This window comes from Xenopus laevis, chromosome 3L, assembly GCF_017654675.1.
Source record: "Xenopus laevis strain J_2021 chromosome 3L, Xenopus_laevis_v10.1, whole genome shotgun sequence".
In the NCBI taxonomy this organism is placed as follows: domain Eukaryota; kingdom Metazoa; phylum Chordata; class Amphibia; order Anura; family Pipidae; genus Xenopus; species Xenopus laevis.
In genome coordinates this window covers 134,697,340-134,715,637 of record NC_054375.1, presented here as the reverse complement: position 1 = coordinate 134,715,637, position 18,298 = coordinate 134,697,340, and the positions used below count along the sequence as shown (strand labels likewise).

The window sequence follows — 18,298 nt, the reverse complement described above, 5'->3', positions numbered from 1 at the left end:
TGACTTTTTAAAGCAGGCCAGGGCAGGAAGCATTTAGGGAAAAAGGAATTTTAAATGTTACTTAATAAAACCTCTGTAGGTAAAATCTGATATGTTTTGCCCCTCCCAAAACAACAATCACACAAAGCCATGGTCTAAAGGAAACAAATTGGTTAAGCATATCCACATGTCCCATTCCCTTTCAGCAACATATAAGCAATGATGTTAGGCTGATAATGGAACCTGAGAGGCCTGAAAGCTTGCATTGTACTTACCTCTCTAGTTAGCCATGCAAAGCGATCACATTTGTGCCACTATTGTTATTTACCTGAGTAAGGGCATCCCTTTCTAAACACAAACCCAACAAATAGGGCTCATATTCTCCTGCCATTCACTGACCTTTGGGAAGCAATCCTCCCCTTCCTAATGCGCTCAGGTTAAGGGTTTCTTAACCGTGAATATGTGTTACAAAAAAAGCATTTAGGAACAGAAAGAGTTTTTAGTGGAACTTTTTAGAAACAGTGAGTTATTCACAAGGTTGAAGTAACCTAAAACTGGAATACAGCTGGCCATGCTGAGATATACTTGTCTTAGAGTCCTGCGTCCTGGTCCATTTTTTGGAACTCGACCCGTTCCCGCAACCTGCAATCCGGACCCGCATTCTTACCCGCTTGGACCCACTACCTGACCCGACCCACAAGTACCTTATCCGCAACCTGGACCAACTGACCATCAAGAATCAGGAAGTGCTATCATTGAAAACCAGAACTGACGTTATCGGAAGTAAAAAATTTGTAAAACAGGAAGTGCTGTCATTAGAAACCAGAAGTGACATCATCAGAAGTAGACATGATCCGAAAATAAAGAGTAAAAATCACTATTGAGAAGACCCGCGGCCCGACCCACAAAACCGCCAACCCGATTCTATACCTGCAAACGGAACTTCTACCCGCAAACCTGCAGGGTACGCAGGTTTTTGCGGGTACCCGACCCACTGCAGGACTCTAACTTGTCTGGCCAACGTTTAGATCATACAGCAGGCCTACAGTGATGGACGAGTATGAACATGCCCATGTGGTCCTCATCTGGCAGAATTTCCAAACCTGCCTGATAGTTATCCGGCTGCAAACAGACAAGCCTTCCTGAGGCCCTCATGCATGGGGTCACTTTATTTGGTCTGTATATGTCCATCTTAAGAAAGAATAATAATCAGATTTGTCAGATTTTATCGGGAGTTACCAGATTTTACTCTGTGTCTCCCGGTCTCCCGTCACTTACACACATTCTCCCAATTTCTGCCGATTTCTCACAACTGCGGGCAAAAAATCCGATGAGCGCATGTGAAGACTTCAGTGACATCTTCTGCAGCTTCAGGAGAGGCACTGTGCATGTGTGTGACCGCACGCTCAGGAGGAATTTCCCAGTTCAAGTGTGATTAATGGCCACCATCCATTCGCATACTATGGAATACTTGAGGCACAGCACCGGTCCGTGTTTAAAATAAAAAGCCTTTATTCGATACACATGGCAGTTGGCTGTATCCAGATTGTTGCCATGTGTATGGAATAAAGGCTTTTTATTTTAAACACGGACCGGTGCTGTGCCTCAAGTATTCCATAGAAGCTGATAAAGCAAGACTGATTAATAATCAGAATATGCAGACTGCACTGGATCCTGTGTTGTCATGAAATCTAATGTGGATTATATAGTTTCTGTATTTTTCGCCTGGATGGATTCACCATTGGATTGAATGGATTTAATGGACTAAGAATTTTCTTTTCTTTTAAGGCAAAATAGCTGTGTTATGAATACTATTTTTAATATATTATATTCAATTACTCCACACTATCACTTTAAGTGGGGGAGGTTTGTTCCATATGAAGGTATTTAATACCCACAATGCCTTGTTTTTGTTACTGTTGATAAAGGGCTATGCCCGAAACATCTAGTGTGCCTACACTGCAAAACAAACACATTGCAGTTTAAAAATACTGCCTGGAGCTGCTTGATTCAATCTGTTTTCCTGATATTGTATCCTAAGGTGTGACACAGACACCTGAACCAGCAGCCGTAAGGAATTGAACACTGGGGTCTGAATCAGAAAAACTTCTTTATTATAGTTTCTGTATTGTTTAATACAAACTTTCTCCAACTCTGCAGACCCAGTGGCTGCAGCAAAAGAATCCCAGTTTATCTGTTTAAATCTGGCTCCATGATCTTTGTCCCTGCAGCTGGAGTTGGAGTTGGAAACTGTAAAGGAAAAAATAAAATCCAATACAGATCTCTACACAGTAGCCGACTGCTCTACAGGGAAACAAACAAAGCTGCTTGAGTTCTGCATGGCTGAAAGTAAGGCGGGGGCTTCCCCTGCTGTTCATAAGTATGATTGTTTCCCTGCTCAGCAGTTAGGGACCATCTGACAATTCCTATCCACAGCAGTGAATGAAGGGAGAATTTCACTGCATACAGTCAGGTTTCTTATAAAAACGGTACATATTTTTTAATTGAAAGTATATTGGAGATAGGTTGGAGAAAGTAAAAATGGGATTTTATTTTTTTGTCTTTAAATTTTTTTCCCATGACGGTATCCCTTTACAAATGGCACCACATATGCCATAAAGAAAGGCAAACAGAGCGACTGTCGGTGTTTTCTACCCCCTGATTGCCCCAATCTGAGAGGAACCGGTCCCAGCAGTTGAGTAAGAGTAGAAATAAGGCCGCAGCTCGGGCACGAGTGTAATAAACATGATCCCACACACATTTTCTTCTCTTCCCGTCCTAAATCCAGCACCATCCAGGAAACTACAATATAGACCCTGAACGCCATTTATACGCTGAGACTACATTTCCCAGAGATCCTCCCACATGATCCCCGCCCACCGCCGACGTAGTGATGTAGTGGGCGGGGCTCCGTGTCAGATTCGGGCTGCTGCTGCCCCCAGCACAGTGTGCTACGCCGGCTCAGAAACAACATGGCGCTGAAAAGGATCCAGAAGGTGAGCGAAGCAAAATGGGGAAAAGCGGGGGGAAAAATCCGCGCGTAACCGCGGGAGGCACCGAAATCTAAGATATCCGGCTATAAAGCGTAGTAGCCGCTCGCGGAGCCTTAGGTTAACACTGGGCGGGTCGGAATTAAAATCGGCCGCGTGATTGGACCGTAAAGCCGAACCAAGGGCAGCGCGTAGCATCTGCGAGATAATGAGCACTTTTTCAGGCTACTGCGCATGTGCAGGAAAGAATCAAGGCCTCGCCCCACGAGTTGTGCGCCTACGTGATGTGGGTCAGTATGTAGAGCTGGATGATAGTACGCATGCGTGTTGAGGAAGGAGCGCTTTAGTTTTTACTGCGCATGTGCTGTGAGTGACAGCTGCAAATAGTAGCCCCTCCTTCTCCGACTATAGCTCTTGCCAGAAAGGGATCCACGGGCCAGCTGCAGTGGCCAGACCTTAAATGGGTTGAGGGGACAGTGCAGGGGGGTGGGGTGTCAGGCCATATGTGTAAAGAATGGCTGCAGCTAATATAGACATATATATGTGTGTTTTATAACTCTCCTCACTCCTACCATCACCACTGCCAGGCTTCTTGCTGCATCAAGGAAACATCACTCTAAGCAACTTTCCCACGTTGTCAGTCGTTTGTTTAAACGTGATTGTATTTGTTTATTCCTTTCTGTTCTCTGGTTCTGACTCTTGAAACAATGTAGCGGAAACACGGCTGCACCAGCATTCACAATAGGCCTTGATGTTTGCAATAAACAAAGGCCCAAATAGCCTGACTAGGGTTGCCTCCTGGCCAGTAAAAATGATGGTGGATCCCAATGTTAATAGGGGGAAAATATAAATATATAGGAAGGAAGAAAAGGTGGCAACCATAAGCCTGATACAGACTCAATATAAAGTGGTACTACAGTAGTCCTGCTGCCATTTGCCAGAGTTTTCAGATGGCCTCCCTCAGTGGCCTGTGGCAGTTCTGTAGTCTGTTGGCTTCTGTTAAGCTTGCCATACAGTGGCCGATAAAAGCTGCCAACAGACCGAGTCGGCACCTTTTACGATCAATATCTGGCTGAAAATCAGACAGATGTCTATTGGGCAGGATTAAAAATCCCGTCTGTTGATGCGGTCCTGCTATCTGACCGCCGTGTTGGCTACATTATGATCCGATCGTTAGGCCCACGATCGGATCAGCCCGATATCGCCCACCTCAGTGTGGGCATATCGGGGAGAGATCGGTTTGATTGGCGAAATCGCCAAACGAGTGGATCTCTACATGTATGGCCACTTTTACACTGTGTCCGGACTCAGAGCCAGGAGCATAGCTGATAGCCAGACAAATCATTTTAAAAACAATTACATTTTTTATTGACTGTAAATTTGAAAGTTGCTTACAATTATGTTTTAATTTGCTATGCAACAAACTGGTTTTTGGTGAGCATCCCCTTTAATATAGGACGAATAGGAGAATAATGTCTGTACTTGTGTAAAAGGAGCCACAGCAACCTTTTCTTACCCCTTTTATTAAACCCCTAGTTATTAAAGATGGTCAGGTGAAGTCCAAGTTACAGTTCAGCTGTATGCTCCATAAGACATTAGTTTTAGGCTCCTTTTCCTTCCCATGGGTTAGTTATGCTTGGGGAATGGCTAGGAAATGTAGTTGAAAAGACTTTCACTGGCACACAGGATTTTTAGCTGCAGCTAAAAATCCTGTGTGCCAGTGAAAGTCTTTTCTATGGAATTTTGAGGTGGCCGAAGCCTCTATCGTTGTTCACCAGGTGACAAGTACAGGAAGGGTGGTGTTGGTGTGCGGTTAACCGAAATTTCTTAGGAAATGTAGTTACAATTTAGTCATTCGGCTGACACTGTTGTAGCTATGTCGCTGGCAGGGAATGGATTAAAGTTAGATTTCTACTAACTGATTATACAGGTATGGGATCTGTTATCCAGAATGCTCAGGACTTGGGGTTTTCCAGATAAAAGATCTTTCCCTAATTTGGATCTTCATACCTCAAATTTACCAGGAAATCATGTATCTGTTAAATACACCCAATAGGCTGGTTTTACTTCCAAAAAGGGTTAATTATATCTTAGTTGGGATCAAGTACAAGCTACTGTTTTATTATTACAGAGAAAAAACAAATAGTTTTTAAAAATTTGGATCAAATGGAGTCCATGGAAGATGGCCTTTCCGTAATTCGGAGCATTCTGAATAAATGGTTTCCGGATAACATATCCCATACCTGTATTGATCCCTTTGTTATTTGTCATTTATAATATGGACATTCAGACTAGGCCCCCTTTACCTCTTGTGCCCCCTCCCCCAGCAGTTGCTTCCTGTATAGTTGCCCCCACCCCAAATGCATGTCCCACTTCTAATTTGACTTTGTAACAGCAGTGGTCTCCATTCCAATATCCCCAACCCTTCAGTCATGCTGGGAAGCTGCTATTTCAACCCACACCCCTTTAATTTTCCCTTTAAATTTTGCCATGTCCTTATATATAATTTGGTCCCATGAAAGAGCTGCTGTTTGCCTCTCTCTAGTGTTTTTATTGGTCGAGTTAGCCCCACTCTGCACTGCCATGGAGGAATGTGCTGATAATGAGAGTTAGAGCTGCTAGAATATTTCCAGAAGACAGAGGTGTCAGTGACGCTTACAACGTAGTGTTATTTTGAAAAGCAGGAGTCTGGAACTAAATAAAATGCTAGAGGAAGGGAGCAAAATGATGTAGACCCTTGAAAACAAATAAAGATTGCTCTTCTAAGCACTTTTGCCTTTTACATGTATGCTTTTCTAGTTTTTAATGTATTTGCTGTTTTTAAACTGCTAATATAATGAATTTGACACTGGCCGACTGGCTACAGTATTGTGATTTTGCTCTGCTTAGAACTGACCAGAGAAAATAAATTTTCCAAGTAGAGCAACTTCACAAAAAATTCACATACATTTTGATTAGTCGAATTACGAGTTTTAAAAAACTCACATGAATTCGAAATTCGACCCTTGATAAATGGGCCTCCCCATGAGGAGGAAAAATATTAGAGAGTTAGAGGTTTTTTTCTGAGGTTTTTGGGTGGACTCCTGGCATCCCAGTCAGAGGAAGCATTTGGTGTTGTAGCTGTAATAGGGGAGAAGTTGTTACTGATGACCCTGCCTGTTCTTTGTTTCTGGATGTACCAGGAGCTGATGGATTTGCAGAGGGATCCTCCAGCACAGTGTTCCGCTGGTCCCGTGGGAGAGGATTGTAAGTAAGGAGTTAATGGGAGCTCTATTAAAAACCCTAAGGATATCTACTAGTGGTGGTTATCAGCCAGCTTCAGTCCTGGCCGGGTGGTTTCTGTAGCTGCCATAGGGGAAGCGGGGGGTCCATAGTTATGAAATGGGTTGGATGATTCCAGAGAGGGAACCTGTGGATGATGTAGGTTGGAGATGTATATGTATAAGTTATTTTGCCTCTTTTGAACTATGGCTCCAGATCACACTGTGTCTGGAGTGGATGGATGATAACCACCCCCTGGTATGTACCCAAAGTCATATATATTATATATTGTGAATAAAGTTTTCTAAATAATTCACGTTTTTATTACTATTATACCATAATCCAACGTTTCGGTCCTCGTTGGGACCTTTTTCAAGGATCATCCATTGGATTATGGTATAATAATAATAAAAAAGTGAATTATTTGTACATGGGTGCGCCGGTTCCTTGATGTTTGTGGATATATATATATATATATATATATATATATATATATATATATATATATATATATATATATATATTTATAATTAGATAGATGATCAGCACTCACTGTGGTTGAAGTGAAAAAATGCTTTTATTTGCATAAAGTGTTACATCTTAATCCGACGTTTCAGGTCCCACCCGGGGACCTTTCTCAAGGATCATTGAGAAATGTCCCCAGGTGGGACCGAAACATCGGATTAAGATGTAACACTTTATGCAAATAAAAGCATTTTTTCACTTCAACCACAGTGAGTGCTGATCCTCTATCTACTATTACTTCAATTTGATTGTGTTTTTTAATATTTTCGAATAAAGAAGTGACTTCTTTATATATATATATATATATATATATATATATATATATATATATATATATATATATATATATATATATATATATATATATATAAAATCTGTCAAGGAACACATATGTACATCTCCTTATGTCACTTAATCTGGAATGCACTTTCATAACAGATGCACTATTAGATGTTATACTGTCACCCAACCAATAATCACCCCTGTATTAGAGCGGTGTCTACTGAAAAGCCTTTCATTGCTACAGTTAATATCTTCTTCAGCACCACTTCCTGTAAAATGACATATAGTTTTTTTGGCAGTGAAACCTTTTCATTAGAGATGCACTAATTCCATCATTTTCTAAAACTGAACCCTAATGTGCAAATTAAAATGGAAAAACAAAAATTCATTGTAAAAAAAAAAAAAAAGTGTTGCTCTCAGTCTATTCTTATCCTTTCATAATATAGGGCCAACATATTTTTCAGAGATTTGCTGACATTCCAAATTTCTGGCCAGATCTTAAAGTCTCATGACTTATGGTTTGGGGTTATTGCAGAAAGTTCTGGGATTTGGCCAAATGCTGAACTCGGAATATCCCTTTTTTATAAGCTGTTTTACTGACGTTGCTAAACAGCTTATAAGATATTGTTTTACTTGGTAGCTGACCCTGTGCTTCATCATTTCTGCTGTATTTATTGGCCTAGAATAGCTTTAAAATGATTGTGTGTTTCTCTTTGTGTTGCAGTGTTCCATTGGCAGGCGACCATTATGGGTCCTGTAAGTACCTCTCCCACTTCTCCCACTAGCGGCTTCTAAAATTCCTCTTTTTATTTCACCTTCCCCACCAACACTTCTTACAATTCTAAATACTCATTTTTGCTTTGGGCCTGTGTCTGCAAATAACATTAGTCCTAGGTCGTAAAGGGGTGGTTCACCTTTAATTTAACTTTTAGTATGTTATAGAATGGCTTATTCTAAGCAACTTTTCAATCGGTCTTCATTATTTCTTCTTTATACTTTTCAAATGATTTGCATTCTTTGTCTGACTGTTGCCAGCTTTCAAATGCAGGGGGGGGGGGCGGTTTCACCCCGGGGGTTCACCCCATCTAAAAAACAAATGCTCTGTAAGGCTATAAATGTATTGTTATTGCTACTTTTTATTACTCATCTTTCTATGCGGGGCCTTTCCTATTCATATTCCAGTCTCTTATTCAAATCAATGCATGGTTGCTAGGGTAATTCGAACCCTACCAACCAGATTACCGAAACTGCAAACTGGAGAGCTGCTGAATAATAAGATGAATAACTCAAAAACCATATATAATATAATATATAATAAAAAATGAAAACCAATTGCAAATTGTCTCAGAATATCACTCCCTACATCATATTAAAGGTGAACAACCCCTGTGCTGTGTAGATTTAGGGCTACGCTCCTTTCTTTACAGTTGGATTCATAAATATGCTGAGATGAGATGTTATCTACAGAATGCAACCAAACGTTGTATTTTTCATTATGGAGGAAGCAGTTCTGTTGCGACCTATGGAGAATACTTAAGCAATATCGCTGTGCACAGTGAGGCATTAATGTTTTGCCAGTTTATAAATAAAGGGCAGATAAACACTACTATTAAACAGGTTTGTTCCTCTAATAAATCATGAGATGGCTATATTATGGTATTTGGAATGACAATTATTTAAACTACAAACATGCAACTGCCATTACTTTACCTGCACTATGTAAGCATAACTGACAGTTAAATTAGAACAAAATAACATATCGCTGGGGCATGCCAATCTGTTAACCGCTTTTCAGCTCAGTTGGTTTCAGATAGTTCCCCAGAAATAAAGACTTTTTCAAATTATTTTCTATGTATGTTTTTCTTATATTAAAGTGTAAAGTCTCATTTCACCTTCTAAAGCAACTCTGAGGGGGGGGGTCACCGACCCTGTAAACTGTTCTAAATTGATACATTTAGTTGCTACATTTCATATCTTTGTCCCCGCTGAGCAGAATCCCTGGGTTTCAAGGCAGCTGTTAGAATTGATACAATAGTTGTTAATACTCCAGAGATGCTGCTGAGAAATGTATCAGCTAAATGTTGCAAAATTGTAACCGTTTAGAGTCTCCACCTGAATTAATGCGCTGCTATATTGAAACATCAGAGACACCAATTAAATGTTAAACTTAGATTTTGGAAAAATTGTAAAAAATAAAAAATGGAAAGTAATTAGAAAAAGTCTTTATTTTTGGTGAACAATCTAAAACCAACTGAACTGAACAACCCCTTTTAGCAACCTTGGCTATAAATGCCAATATCCTACCATGGGCCAGTGCTTTCTTAAAAAAAAATGACCAGCCTCTCCCTGGGTCGGCACATGCACAGTACAACCATCGGTAATCACTTCACTGTGCATGTTCTTGAAATGGCATAGAGGATGCAAGAAAATGGCAGCCATACATTCTGCATGAGTACCCCTGGTTGGTTCACTTTTTTTTTTTAGAAAAAGGGCGCTAGCCTGATGTACGAGATTCGCAGTTATAATGGCTGAGGGGTGCCCAACTGATTTTCACCACCAGTAATTTAGGGTTATGTTCTCCTTTATTTATTTATTTGCAGCTCCTAATGTTATTTAATGGAAAGCACCCAGGCTAATGCACACACAGAGCATGACAGATGGACAGCGAACAGAACAGGAATCCACCTGTTATTGCCCAATGACTGGGCAAGAGGTGCCAGATGGAAAGTGTTGTTTTGACATTGCTGTTTTCCACCAGACAACAGCACTGGTCAGAATGCCAGATACTTGCATCTATTCATGGCCACTCCCTGTTTAATACCGTCACATTTATACATTTATTTATAGTTTTCTTTCCCCTGGCATTCTCTCGTTTCTTTCACAGAATGATAGTCCTTTCCAAGGCGGAGTTTTCTTCCTCACAATTCACTTTCCTACAGATTACCCCTTTAAACCTCCCAAGGTAAGTCTGATGGAGCAGTTTGGGGAAGCGAATCCTTAGAAACCGTGAATTCTTAGTACGGTTCTACCTTCTGCTTCTTTATAGGTGGCGTTTACAACAAAGATTTATCACCCAAACATAAACAGCAACGGAAGCATCTGCCTGGATATCCTAAGGAGCCAGTGGTCACCAGCCCTAACTGTGTCCAAAGGTCAGTGTATGTTTAATTACACGTGTATTTAATTGAGAAAACAAAGAAACTCTTTAAATTGTTCCTGAGGGTTGCCGCACATTGTTGGTCATGAGGGTTGGCTAACAATGATATAATTTGGTGTTCATGGATGTTGGAACTCCCTGATTTTGCTTAAAGGAACAGTAACACCAAAAAATGAAAGTGTTTTAAAGTAATAAAAATATAATGTACTGTTGCTCTACTTTGGTAAAACTGGTGTGTTTGCTTCAGAAACTCTAAAATAGTTTATATATACAAGCTGCCATGGGAGCAGCCATTCAAAGCTGAAAAGGAGAAAAGGCACAGTATACACCACAGATAACAGATAAGCTCTGTAGTATACAATGGGATTCTTCAGAACTTATCTGTGATCTACTGTGTATCCTGTGCTTGAATGGTCTACACAACAGCTTTTTTTTTAATATAAACTACAGTAATCTTTCTGAAGCAAACACGAGTTTTACCAATGCAGGGCAACATTATATTGTCATTCCTCTAAAACACTTTAATTTTTTTGGTGTTACTGTTCCTTTAAGTTACAGTAGTGAGGGAAAAAAAAAAGCCAAAGCTCTACACTAACATGCAGCTTTGCTTTCCAGTTCTGCTATCCATCTGTTCTTTACTCTGTGACCCAAACCCAGATGATCCTCTGGTGCCAGAGATTGCTCACACGTATAAAGCAGACCGGGAGAAGTAAGTACATATTACTACTAGTTTTGGTGTTGGGAAAATGTATGCGTGGTCATAAGATGCATGTGAGACTCAAGCTGACTGCATGTACAATTTGTGGCCAAAAGTACTTCTTATCTAATTATTGGAATTGGCTGTTTCTGCTTCAGAAACACTACTATTGTTTATAAATAAGTCGCTGTGTAGCAATAGGGGCAGCTATTCAAAGGAGAAAAGGCTCAGGTTACACAGCAGATAAGCTCTGTAGAACATAATGGTGTTATCTGTTATCCACTATTTAACCTGTGCCATATAGCCTTTTTTCACTTTCCGCCATTGCTACACAGCAGCTTGTTTATATGAACTATAGTAGTTTTTCTGAAGCAAACACATCAGTTTTACCAGTGCAGGGAAACGGTATATGATATTTTCATTATTTTAAAACACTTTAATTTTTTGGTGTTACTGTTCCTTTAAGCCACACAACTATCATTGCCCACACAGCTGCCACTACATCATATAGTGATATTCTTGGCGAGACCATCCTTATTACGCTATATGGTATTTCCAATAGGTATGAACCGAATCCAGGATTTGGGATCCGGCCAGGATTCAGCCTTTTTCAGAAGGATTCGGCTGAATCCTTCTGCCTAGCTGAACCAAATCCTAATTTGCATATGCAAATTAGGGAGAGGGAGGGAAATTGCGTGACATTTTGTCACAAAACAAGGAAGTAAAAAATGTTTTCCCTTCCCACCCCTAATTTGCATATGCAAATTCAGATTTGGTTTTGTATTCTGTTGAATCTTTTGCGAAGGCTTCGGGTTTCGGCTGAATCCAAAATAGGGGATTTGGTGCATCCATAATTACCAAAACAAAAATTACCGATTATACTTAAACATTCCTTGTTTGATTAGCAATGAAAATGATGTTCCCTCATAGAATGCACATTCTATGCAGTTGTGATCATAGACACTGGTTTTGCCACAGTATAACTATGTTATAACTAAGTTTTGGCCTATTGCTTTAAGAAAAATATTCTTATTTCTTGCACTAAACAGGAGACAAGAGAAATTGAAAGTAGTTACATTCATTTCTTTTCTTATAAGCATGGTTATAACCCTTTGTATAAATAACCCCCCCCCCCAAGCCGCAGCCTTTTTTATACATATGTTTGTGTAGTGAATATGTAGTCTTAGGTTAGGCAGTGCTATAGTGCATCAAGTTAGACATATGAGGTGTAATAAACTTAATTTCAGGGACATAGGAAGAGCAGCCAGTATACTTTTTACAAATACTTGCACTGTGTGGCTTCCAGGAGCAGGAGCAAGGAAGTGCTCTGTTGCTATGTATGTAGGTGAGCAACACTGATCTCTTAATACGTAGGCGTGTTATTAGATTTATTTTTAGGACTGTGTATTAAGACATAACCCAGAAATAACAACTCACAGCTAAGTGTGAATGGCAAACCGTTTACAAACAGAGTTTGTCATTTACACTTTACCAGCAGGTCTCTTCCTTGCTGTCAAATTGGGAATAGTCAAATGGGTGGCTAAGGGGATTCCACTATTTATATCCTTTTTATTTTGACAGAGTTTATGGATGGGGGTATCTGAGAGCACCTTACCATTTATGGAGCTGCAAGGTTTCTATATATTGACTAATATCTTAAGATCCCATTAATGGTTTCTTGCTCAAGATATAGATGACTCATTAGTGATGCTGAACTACATTTGCAATGGTTTCCAGGACCCATTGCTCCAATAGTTGTCAAAATAAAGGGAACTGTTTAGAAAAAGAGGAACTTTTGTTGTACACAAGTGTGGAAAGAGGTATAATTTGTATTGCAAGTGTGGGGGTCAGTTTTTAACTTGTTGTTTATTTTAACAATAACCATTTTTAACTTCTGAATGATGTGTACTTTACATGCAATGAAGCCTTACTGCTTGCATTTACTCCCCTCAGGTACAACAGACTAGCAAGAGAATGGACACAGAAATATGCAATGTAATGCTCCCTTAATAGCTCAGCCAGACTGACAGACTGGAGAGGGGAGAGAGCCTCAGATAGAGGCCAGTCCTTCCCTCATCCCCTTAAAATCATCTTGTGCCAACATGCTCACAATGTTTTTATATCAACTCCGAACCAAAAAAAAAAATCCCAGAAACTCCAAGGATGAGCCCCACAACATACCACCTCCCCTGGCCTGGCTGAGAATTAGTCCTGCCCTCTCCCTTTGAAATCTGCTGCTGTAACGTCGCTCTGCCTCCCTGTGTTTATTTTTTCACCCCCTCCCATCTTGCAAAGCCCTTGTCCTGCTTTCCACTGTGAAGCCCCCTTTGGATCTTGTGCAAGAAGCTCATATCACTTTACCTACTTTAAATAACTCAGGACACCAAATGTTGAATTGGGGTGGGTCCCAGGAACCCCCACCTTCTATTTTTCTTCTACTGTCTCCCACACCAGAATGACATGGATGGCAACTGCCATTAAAGAAAGGAGAGAGAGAGACAGACACATTACGCCTTTGGAAAGAAGCGTGGGAGTGTCTGTGTCAAGGCCCTCGAGGATTCCTCTCAAGGAAAAAGTACATCTTGAATGCGTTATCTGCCATCGTTTCCCTCCCAAGAGCAAAGGAGCCTGGGAAAACATGGCACAGCTTTTAAAGCAGCTCACAACACTCGGTGCTGTTTTAAAGGTTACACCCCCTGAATGTGTGACACACTTTATCAATGTACAATATTTTTACCGAGAGCTGTATCCTGAAAGCCATCATTGTCCAGAGAATCCTTTGATGTGTGTCGGTGATCAGTAGCTATTAGCAGTACATGTGCTCCTTAACATTTCAACATCATGGCTGCCTAATCCAGCTGCCATTTTTTTTTATTCTGTAGTTATTACTAACTCATTGCATGTTTTTCATTTTGCGTGGGATACCTTAGAAAAGTCTGCCACTAGCATATGAGGAAATCGTTAATACCCCCTCAACGTCATTTAAAGGAACTTGTTAAAGGCTGCAAGAGTTAAATGCTTGCCATTCCTACCTGCTGTACAATTTACTAAAGGTATGAGCAATGTTTTAAGGGCCTACCCTGTGAGCTTCTCTCTGTCCCGGCCTACCTCATTCTGAATACTGGGACAAATTACACCAAGCTTTACAAAGCTGTGCAAATGTGGGTATAACGATGTACAGAATGCACAACCTCTGCTTCTTTATATTGAGAAACCCCTTTCCCCCCCATAAGGATGCTGATCCTCCAGAAATAAGCTTCATTGTGTCCGCATCCCTTCTGTATAATGATGCCGGGTGTATAATTCAAGCGCTGCTGAATGAACAAACTTGCTGCATTGTCTATTTACGTCCGAGTTCCTATTTGACACAAAATGTCTTTTTCCTATAAAATTCATCAAAGGCAGCTCCTGTAGATTAATATCAAAATAATTTATTAGAATGCCTCCTGCTATTTCAAACTGTGCTGGATCATACTCTGCATCACTATATAAAGCAGCAGTTGGTGTTGCCTTTTATCAGTGCTGGGCAAGTCTAAGAGTTGATGGTGGTAGCAGTGATGCAAAATGACCAATGGGGCCCCCGCTTATCACCTTTGTGCATCACCACTCCTTTAGCCAGCCAGGGAGCTGAAACTATAGAAAGCCAAACTAATGTTGTAGAAAAGTAGATGAGGTACATGCCTATGACTCCTCCTCCTGTTGCACCCTAGCCATGTGCCTCTTTTGCCTAGTTGCAGCCCTGCCCATTATAGTTCACTAGTTCATCAATGATTACCTAAGTCTCATTTACAACAAGCTTAACATTTTCCGTGCAAGTGGCTTGCTCCTTCCTATATTTGTGTTCTTAACCTGCTGGTTATAATAATATAATAGAGGTGTATGTGTATTATAAGGCCTTGTGCACACTACAATCATGGCACACCTTGTGAACTCTCAAACTCTGCAGTGCTGCTTATCATTAACAGTTTCTAACACTATTGCTATAGGTGCATTTCAGCCCAGAATGTGCATTTTGACATAAAATGTAGTGATTTCAGGCAGATTTCCATTATAGTCAATGACAGGCAGCACAAGGGTAAACAGACTGTTACATTTGCTGTGAGCCTAATGATCTGTGTATCGTGGTTAATAATCAACTCTTAAGCTCTCATCTGATATGTATGATCTATACTATACTCGCTCCTACAGTGTCTTTAGGTTTAGGGTGGTGGCACACGGGGAGATTTAGTCACCTGCGATAAATCTTCACTATTGTGGGTGACTAATCTCCACAAAATGCCTTCCCGCCAGCAAGAATGTGAATCGCACATTCGGTTTTAGTCGGCCGAAATCGCGACTTCGGAAAACCGAAGCTATGCATATGCCATCCCACCGGCAATTTGCGTTCTTGCTGGCGGGAAGGCATTTTGGGGAGATTAGTCGCCCGCAATAGTTAAGAGTTTTCACAGGTGCCTAAATATCCCCGTGTGCTTTCAGCCCAGTGTATTAGTTGATTAAAAAAAAAAGAATGATGATGGAAGAAAACCTCTGCATTAAAGGATAAGTAAACCTTAAAAAAAACTGTAAATTTGCTCTGATTGCTTTTCTAAACACTTTTGCAATTTACTATTTCTTTTTTTAAAGAGCTATTTAAGTTTTTATTAACTACCTGCTGGTAAGTTCCTTTATCTGTACTAAATATAACTTCAAAAGGAAATTAGAAAAATGTTATGATGTTGCTCTGTTTAAGAAGTAGATGGCAAAGGGCATCTGAAGCTTCTGATCTCTTTTAACAGAGCAACATCAGAATATTTCCCTGTTTTCCTTCTGAAGGTATATCTTTTTTTGACTATATAGTTTACTGGAACTGACTAGCAAGTGGTGCAGCTGTTGCGAAAGTCATGATATTGGCAGTTAATAAAAATGTAAATAGCTATGAAACTGAAAACAATAAACAATGTAAAGTGTAAAAATGCTTAGAAAAGCACCCTAAGCAATTTTGCATTCATTTTTTTTAGGTTTACTTCCTATATCCTATTCTTAAACCTATTATAATGTGTATTGATCCTAGTGACCCTAAAGGGGTATTATCATGTCTGCATCTCTGTGCTCCATAATGCTATTTCACACACTGTTCTATAAGGTGTGCTCTGAGCTATATCAACATATGGAGATAAGCACTAACATAGGGAAGAGTTATATTAATCTACAGGAGGAACATGAATAGGTTGATATCGGTGGATGAAGATATTTTTTTCCTGCTGATCATTGGGGCAAGCAGTGCAAGCTAGATAGGGGTATTTGGACTCTACTCAGCCTGATGCCAGTTGTGGTCAAGATATTCATGTTCCTTTAGAATTAAAAAAAAAATAATAGCTAAAAAGGAGCATAAGATAAGTACTTCAAATAGCAAGATGGACAGTATCCCCAGAGTCATCAAAAAATATTTCTTTTAAGGAGACTCACCACGTATATGAGGAGGCCCGGGTGCTCTGCCTTGAGCTTCAGCTTAAGGGAGCGGACATCCCCCTATTGTGTGTAGGGTAGGCACTCAAAGAGCAGTCCTCCAAGCAGCAGTAGTTAAAAAGTATTTATTGAAGTACAAGTATGGATTACAGCCTTACACACGTTTCGTGTTCTCACACCACTTAATATAGGCTATGATTAAGTGTAAGGCTGTAATCCACACTTGTACTTCAATGAATACTTTTTAACTACTACTGCCTGGAGGATTGCTCTTTGAGTGCCTACCCTACAAACAATACGGTAGTAACCCCACAGTGTAGACCCTGCTTGAAGAATATGATGGAAAATGTTTCAGTAGTTCCACAAAATGAAAGATATTTGAATGTGCATGTGCTGTTTTTTTTTTAGGAAGTCCCTTTTCCGGACAGGGCAGTGCATGTGGCTAAGAGTTTATGAAAAGCAATCAATACCCTGTTTTTACACTTTTGCCTTTGTCACTTCCTGTTCGTTCTGAACTACAGCTCCCAGCCTCCCCCTCCATTGTGTGAATGGTAGGGAGAGTTGAAAAATCAACTGTGGAGAGGCAGCTTCAACAAGCACATACAACTTCAAATCTCTTGCCTAAGCAGTCTCATTGTATAATATATGTATGTATAGATCTATTTGTAGATATATTTAAATATTTCTGAATGTTTTTAAAAATCCTGTTACACATTGGAGTACATAAGCTCTTTTTAGATGAAGGTTAACAGTTACTATATCACAGCCAAGTAGAGTGTTCAATGCATTCTTGGCTACCAGTTTGTGCAGCTTAGCTATGTCAGTTCTACTTATCCCTATTTTCTCTCAGGGAATGCGCTGACTCCTTCACAGTTATCCAGGGTGTCTTCAGCAGTAACAGTGGGGCCCAGGGCAAAACACACTTTCCAGGATTACTAAACCACTGGCCCTTGAGCTCTTTATATACTCTTACTATAGGCACCATCTCTCCCTACTATACCTGATATCCCACAACAGCCACAGAGACTATTATCCACTGTTACTATAGGCACCATCTCTCCCTACTATACCTGCTATCCCACAGTCACACTCCCTTCCCAGAGACTATTATCCACTGTTACTATAGGCACCATCTCTCCCTACTATACCTGCTATCCCACAGTCACATTCCTTTCCCAGAGACTATTATCCCACTGTTACTATAGGCACCATCTCTCCCTACTATACCTGCTATCCCACAGTCACACTCCCTTCCCAGAGACTATTATCCCACTGTTACTATAGGCACCATCTCTCCCTACTATACCTGCTATCCCACAGTCACACTCCCTTCCCAGAGACTATTATCCCACTGTTACTATAGGCACCATCTCTCCCTACTATACCTGCTATCCCACAGTCACACTCCCTTCCCAGAGACTATTATCCCACTGTTACTATAGGCACCATCTCTCCCTGCTATCCCCTGTGGAAAGTTGCCCGTGCTTGGACCCCCTCCCTTAAAGACATCGCTGATATCAGCATGAAGAGAATGTTTAAAATCTATATATTCAAATAGGAATATAAAAGAACAGTTATTAAAAATACCTTGAGTCAAGTACATTTCAGTTTTATTATAAACAGCTCTTTTACAGTATTGACAAAATGTGAATCTAACATAGAGTGCATAGCCTTGAGCCTGAGTTTCCATGAGGGAGGACAGATTTTGGATTTTTTTTTTTTTTTTAGTGAACTGTTACATATCTCAAACCTCCAACATATAAACATGCATGTTATTTATTTTTTTTCAATTACCCCTTTTAGGAATGAATTTATATAGTGTGCAGTGTGTGTGCGTGTGACATTATGCTAATTTATTTCCAGACCCCTAACAGATTTTCGGGGGCACCAACTGCACCTCTCATGACTTATTTAATTTTTTTTCTCTGCCAAATAGTGAATCTTTTTAAGTTGGTGCTGATT

At 40.2% G+C, this 18,298-nt stretch overlaps 1 protein-coding gene across 2 annotated transcripts; it reads left to right on the top strand.

Annotated features, from left to right (window-relative positions):
- Window positions 1-2,947: 2,947 nt before the first annotated feature.
- On the top strand, window positions 2,948-16,972 carry ube2d4.L (ubiquitin conjugating enzyme E2D 4 (putative) L homeolog). Of its 2 annotated transcripts, none has more exon segments than NM_001099885.1 (7): window positions 2,948-2,975; window positions 6,152-6,215; window positions 7,762-7,793; window positions 9,922-9,999; window positions 10,084-10,189; window positions 10,810-10,903; window positions 12,845-14,412. In NM_001099885.1, coding segments are annotated over 7 exon segments (444 nt in total). In that variant the 5' UTR covers window positions 2,948-2,951; the 3' UTR covers window positions 12,891-14,412.
- Window positions 16,973-18,298: the final 1,326 nt, after the last annotated feature.

What these genes read in the sequence shown, in the direction of transcription:
- ube2d4.L (XM_018250538.2), top strand. An exon ending in AGGCGACCATTATGGGTCCT is followed by an intron (nt 7,794 to 9,921) that starts GTAAGTACCTCT and finishes TTTCTTTCACAG; the next exon opens with AATGATAGTCCTTTCCAAGG. An exon ending in TATAAAGCAGACCGGGAGAA is followed by an intron (nt 10,904 to 12,844) that starts GTAAGTACATAT and finishes TACTCCCCTCAG; the next exon opens with GTACAACAGACTAGCAAGAG.